This window comes from Magallana gigas, chromosome 2 (assembly GCF_963853765.1).
Source record: "Magallana gigas chromosome 2, xbMagGiga1.1, whole genome shotgun sequence".
Classification (NCBI taxonomy): domain Eukaryota; kingdom Metazoa; phylum Mollusca; class Bivalvia; order Ostreida; family Ostreidae; genus Magallana; species Magallana gigas.
Genome location: NC_088854.1, coordinates 29,232,600 through 29,239,491, shown reverse-complemented (window position 1 = coordinate 29,239,491; position 6,892 = coordinate 29,232,600). Strand labels below are relative to the sequence as shown.

General features: G+C 32.6%; 1 protein-coding gene across 1 annotated transcript; it reads left to right on the top strand.

Annotated features, from left to right (window-relative positions):
- The first annotated feature begins 2,140 nt into the window (after positions 1–2,140).
- On the top strand, positions 2,141–3,422 carry LOC136272913 (uncharacterized). Its single transcript, XM_066076018.1, has one exon. The coding sequence runs from the start codon at positions 2,160–2,162 to the stop codon at positions 3,306–3,308; it is 1,149 nt and encodes a 382-aa protein (XP_065932090.1). The 5' UTR covers positions 2,141–2,159; the 3' UTR covers positions 3,309–3,422.
- The last annotated feature ends 3,470 nt before the right edge of the window (positions 3,423–6,892 follow it).

Here is a 6,892-nt window from a genome sequence, read left to right as displayed (position 1 = left end):
TCAGGCTGTAGGGTGGGGCCAATATGGCCATATAGTAAAACTGTATTAAATCTTAGAAAATCTTCTCTCTACCACCAAATATATCTGTTAAAAACTAAATGCATGAAAATGATGTTCATTAAGTCTTCTTTCTAAATTGTGAAATTCATGGCCCTTGGGTCAGAGTTTAAGGCTGTAGGGAGTGGCAATATGGCCATATATTTACATTCTACTGTGTTTTTCCATTAAATTCTGTGATGTTTAAATGCCTCTAAATGCAACACCTATTCACTGCGTATGAATTTACATGTTATTTACATAAATAGTTCCCAAAACATTGATCTCTTATTATACCCCCGCTCCAAAGGAGAGGGGGTATACTGTTTTACCCTTGTGTGTCTGTCTGTCTGTCCGTCCGTCTGTCTGTCCGTCCGTAACAAAAATTTCTGTCGCATTTATCTCAGCAACTATTTATCGCAGATGCTTGAAATTTTAACACAGTGTTTGTTAAGGCATGCCATATCGTGGGATATATTTTTGTACCAATAAGACGTCAACTTCCTGTTAAATGACGACTTTGCTTATTTTTTAACCAAAATTTTCAAACAAATTTTCGTCAAAGATTACTCAGCAACTGTTTATCGCAGATGCTTGAAATTTTTACACAGTATTTGTATAGGCATGCCATATCATGGGATATATTTTTGTACCAATCAAACGTCAACTCCCTGTTAAATGACGACTTTGTTTATTTTTAGCAAAAATTTTCAAACAAATTTCCGTCAAAGATTTCTCAGCAACTGTTTATCGCAGATGCTTGAAATTTTTACACAGTATTTGTATAGGCATGCCATATCGTGGGATATATTTTTGTACCAATCAGACGTCAACTTCCTGTCAAATGACGACTTTGTTTATTTTTTGCCAAAATTTTCAAACAAATTTCTGTCAAAGAATTCTCAGCAACTATTTATCGCAGATGCTTGAAATTTTAACACATTATTTGTTTAGGCATGCCATATTGTGGGATATATTTTTGTATCAATCGGATGTCAACTTCCTGTTAAACGACGACTTCGTTTATTTTTAGCCAAAATTTTCAAACAAATTTTCGTCAAAGATTTCTCAGCAGCTAAATATCGCAGATGCTTGAAATTTTAACACACTATTTGTTTTGGCATGCCATATTGTGGGATATATTTTTGTATCAATCGGACGTCAACTTTCGTTAAATAATGACTTTGTTTTTTTTAGCCAAAATTTTCAAACAAATTTTCCTCAAAGATTTCTCAGCAGCTATTTATCGCAGATGCTAGAAATTTTAACACACTATTTGTTTAGGCATGCCATATTGTGGGATATATTTCTGTACCAATCGGATGCCAGCTTTCTGTTTAATGTCGACATTGCTTATTTTGCATATTCACATCAGAGCGGGGGTATCACTAGTGAGCATTGGCTCACAGATATCTTGTTCTTTCTGTATTCATGAATGGTGAACTCAGAGGAGTTCCGAATGAAAAAATATCTTCTGCTTCAGTAAACAATTATCTGCATAGTTTGCACTGTTGTCCTATTATATGTAAGATAAATGGCTAATTTTGACCTCAACTTTGAGGACATGGATATACTAAATTTCCTGACAGATGAAGATGATGAAATCTTCAAAACAATAGATTGGGGAACCATAAATAAGGTTGAGGTAGATACATGTACCCATGCCAATGAGCAGTCTCTCCATCCAGATGGAAAAATTGATGATCACCAAAAGGTTTGTCTAAATACATACAATAAAAATAAAATAAATAATAAATACATATTCTTTTTTGCAAAAATTTAACAACTGCTATAATAACAAACCATAAACTTGCCCCTAAAATTCATATTTTAGAGCCCGCCTTCAAAGCGGTTTAAACCCTCAACAAGTACTGACATAGACAGACTGTTTGCATCAAGACAAGCTGAATCTACGAAAAGGAATGAAAATTTTTCAAGGTACAACTTGTTGGTAGTTAGTGGCAATAGGTGTAAAAATTCATTCAAGGCTAAGTTTTGTTGCTTTTTAAAATACAGCAATCAAACACATGACCAAAAATGTTACACACATGCCTTTTTGTTCACAAGTACCTTTCTTACTTTATTCAGACTGGAATATGGAAACTTATGGTGAAAATTTGGATATGATATCTGTAGATGCAAACACACTTGCCGAAAGGTTGTCACACTTCTACATTGCTGTAAGACCTAAAACTAACGCTGAAAATAATGGCAAAGACCAACTTTATCACAAAAGTTCTCTCATCAACATCAGATGTGCTATTAACAGATTTCTAACTGATAACAAAAGAGAAATAGACATAATCAGAGACAAAGAATTTAAAATTGCCAATGGAGTTCTCGATGGCTTATTTAAAGAGAGAACACGACTCGGATTGTCTCAACCAGTTACCCATAAAAAAGTTATAGAGCCCCATGACCTAAGTAAAATTTCTACTTACCTTGAAAAAGCAACTACATCACCAGTAATACTTCGACAGGCTGTGTGGTATCTCATCTCCATCCATTTTGTCACGCGTGGCATGGAGTTTCACCACCAACTGAAAATGGACAGTTTTGAGTTCAATGAGGATGAAACTGGAGAGTTTGTCACCCTAAATCATGAAACTCAACCGAAAACCCATCAAGGGGGTATTGCACTAGCAGCAAGAGCTGTTGAAGGACACACTGAGAAGAGAATGTATGCATCTCCTCAAAGTACCTGCTGCCCAGTAAAACTACTCAAACTCCTAATTGAAAAAACAGAAAAAAGTGCAACTTCTCTTTTCAATCAATATTACAAGGAAGCAACCCCGGAAACAGACAAGTGGTATGCAGCAAAACCGCTTTCTAAACGTACCTTTAGCAAGTTCTTAAATGAAATATGCAAAGCTGCAAGTGTCGAAACTAACTATACCCCCCATTGCCTTAGAGCAACAGCAATTACCTATCTTAGCGACCTTGGATACGAAAGTAGACACATCATGTTTATGTCAAATCATAAAAGCGAAAGCTCATTGAAGTCTTACAACAGATCGATGTCGTCTAACCAAAAGAAAACAATGAGCAGTACTTTGTCAACAATGGCGGCTGGTAGAAAACATGTGGAGTCGACATCAACCATGTCAACAATGGATGTTTCAGCCTTACGTACTGTATCCGAGACTGGGGTTTCAACAGTTACTAACCTTATTTCTTCAACAACTTCAGTCCACAAAAATGAAGTAAATCCTTCAGTCGGATTCTGTCCTACTCGTTCCATCTTCAAGGACTGCACGTTTCACTTCAACTGAGGAAAGGCCGCCACGTGACCACATCACCGCCTCTACCGAATTTAACTACGCCGTGCTATTTACTATTTATTGTTAATGTTTCTATTTAATCAGTTTATAATTAAATTTCATACATGTTTAACACAGTGGTTTAAAATTATTCAGCAATAAAGTTGAATCTATTGTTTAAAGCAAATTTTCAAGAGTTATTTTTCATGGATTATATTTTTAAGCTTATCTCAACAGTCTTTGTGATAACCAGATTAAACCGGTTTAAGAAATCAGCTGTTCTGGCTGTTACTAATTTACTCCCTCTGTGGTCTGTAATTCATACCGATTTATTTAATTAAATAATTGATTTCATTAACACGGGAATGTAAATATAAGCATTGAATGATTTATTTTTGACGTCGTCGTGTCAATAACTGCCGTCAGTTGAGCAGACAAATTATCATAACGCGCTAACGCGCGTCATTCAATTTGTCTGCTCAACTGACGGCAGTTATTGACACGACGACGTCAAAAATAAATCATTTAATGCTATAATAATGTTAATGCAAATAATGTTTTAAAGTCTTCGCTACTCTCACACATCTGTAAGAAAAACTGTCCTCTACTAAAATTGTAAATTTCACGTCCCCTGGAGTAAGGGTTTTGACTCTAGGGCAGGGCCAAAATGGATGTATAGTGTTACAATGTAATGCATAGAATGTTCAAACGTTATCTTCTGTATTTTTATCATTGGAAAAAAAACAGTTTTTGAGGCATTTTAAATATTAAACCAATAGACTCATTAATAGTAAAGTAGTAATTAGCTAACCAAAATCACTGAAAAACAGTATATGTAAAATGATTTACGTATAAATAACATGATGATAGTAGGGCAATATCGGTTAAATATAACACATAATATATCAAATGTTGTTAAGCTGATTATTTTTTGTTTGAATGCCCACGGGAGAGTTTCTGTCTGCTCCTGGGCATTGGGGATGGGAGGTTGTTTTAAATAAAACATGTATACTAGCCATCTTTTTATAGTTTTTCTATGAAAGCATATACACATAAAACCTACAATGCATCTTGAAAGTTAACAAATGTGGGAAAACTATTTTCTATCAGAGCCTTGTACCTTTTCAAATTCAGGTAATGCACTCTATTATGATCTGATTTTTTTCACTAAAATTATAGGTTTCTTATAGTCCTTTTCGAAAGATTTCAGACAAGAAGGTGGTCGTCATTACAATATTATAATTTTTCTCACCCAGAAAGAAACTTAATTAAATGCATATATGAGACTCCTCCACAAGTTTGTGTATGGGCTATAGTACTCAGGTGACCGTTAATGCCTGTTGGTCTTTTGTTAGATCTATACACAATATGACCTCAGGAAAACCCATTTTGATATTGAAGTCAAACGTCAAGGTGTTAAATTCCTACATTCTGTTTGTCAAGTTCTTTGCTAACTAAATAAGTATATGTTTTAATTATAATCGGGATATTTAAAATACGTTCTCTAAAGTCAGAATTACCATGTCAAAATAACGACGGTACACATTTCCTACGGTTCTTGGCATCTGTTGACAATTTCCATAACTACGCAGAGATTCCTCTACAATTCAATCAAATATATTACTCCTGAAATCGGTGTGTCTGATATGTCTAACCTTAAGCGAAGAAAAAAAGCTAACAATGCATGTATTGTATTCTTGATTCGCTGAGTACATCTTATAAATAGTAAATGATAAAATTATGACCAATTTGATACATTGATTTTGATTTGGTCCATTATTATGGAGTTCTTCTTAAATATTTGGAATAAATGAATCTCTTCTAGTATTGATCTGTTGTCATGGATACTGCACTATGCTAATTGTTATAAATTAGGATAAACTGATATGAGGAAGAAAAATGACAGCTGCACAAGTTTTTTCATAATAAATCATGTTTGTTTCAGTGGGGGGAAACTTAGTTTTTGTTAGAATAAAACAGTGTTTATAACAGACGACCGATTAAATTTCAGTTTAAAATGGCATACTTCATTAAAAATATAAATTTTACTTATATTTTGTACTTATTTACATGTAAATACAAATGTCTTTCGTGATTTTCAGTTCTATGATAATGAAAAAACGCATTTTAAATTAGCTTTTACATTTCAATGCTACAAAAATTATTAAATTTCTAACATATTTCAAAATCACGGATTGATGGGTTTTAATATTACATTACATATTCAATTTAAATACATTCATTACATATAAATGCATGAAATATCCTGCTATTTCAAAGGTTTGTCCTATTTCCCATCGTTTAAACGTCCAGAAAAAAAATTGAATAATTCGATTGACATTTGAAGTCCTATTACTTCCAAAGAGGTCATTAGAAGAGACAAACAGATGAAAAATATATTTCATGTCATCTCTTCCATTAAATATAAGCTATTTTTATGTATCATTTTTTTTAAGTCTCGATTTTTTGAAGGAACAAATAATTTTTTATTTTATATACATGTATAATTATTTAACTTAAATAAACAAACTTAGAATTACATTTAAACCTTCAAAGGTATAGTTATTTGAAGATTTACGCTTTATAATACAAAGAGACATACAGACATTATTGGAAATTATTTTGTTTCATATCAAAATATAAAACTAACAAAAATATATAAGAAATGTTTAAAATTGATAAAAACTTCGCGAAGATTTACAATTTTTTCAGTTTGTATATGTCTAGTTAAATGTCAGTCATTGATATTCGACATTTAATTATTTGAAATTTTGACCACAGAAATTTCTACGACCAGGTGAAAATCATTACTTGATATTATATCTTTCCTTAAAAGTACAAATTTGCCGTGAATAGGGCGGTACATTAAAATCAAGTCTTTGATAGTATATATAGTATATTCACTCTACAAATCTGGTTGCGTTAAAGCATTGGTTGCATGACAAAAAGCGTTAGCGTATACGATAACCGCTTACAACCAAACAAAAAAACTTCTACCGACTATTTTTTCTAAATCCATTACATATTTAAAGGTAATAGTTGTTTTAGACCAAACAAATAGCTTTGTTGAAAGCATGTTTCAATTGGAAATTTTTAAACGACATTTATTTGAGAGAGTGCAATAATAATAATGAGAAGTAAAAACTAAATCCTGTAATCACAACACAAACATCTCCCTCGAATTAGTATCAAGTTATTTTGGTCTGTAACACACCTGTAACATTAAGTGACACATTTGAAGAGCTAATGTCAGTTCTGCAGATGTAATGTAATAGTATGTAAACTCAAAGTCCATTTCTCGCGCTTTTACTTCTAGTTTTCCTATTCTGTGTTCCATGGGTTTTATTTTTTAATTTCTTTTTTTTTGCTTGTCCTACCTTTAAAAACAATATCGAACATCTACATGTGTACGTTTGTACGCTTAAACAACGAAAAAGTAATTATTATAATTTTGGTAGTACACAACAGCTAAGCCAAACTTGTTCTTTGATGAAATATTTCTTCAAATTTAATATTCTGTTCTTTGAAAAGAAACCTCCAATTATTTAAAATTTGGAGAAAAAAACCGCACCGTTTCTGTTTGTGTCACCGAAAAG

Coding starts and splice junctions, on each gene's coding strand:
- LOC136272913 (XM_066076018.1), top strand. CDS start 2,160: ATGATATCTGTAGATGCAAACACACTTGCCGAAAGGTTGTCACACTTC.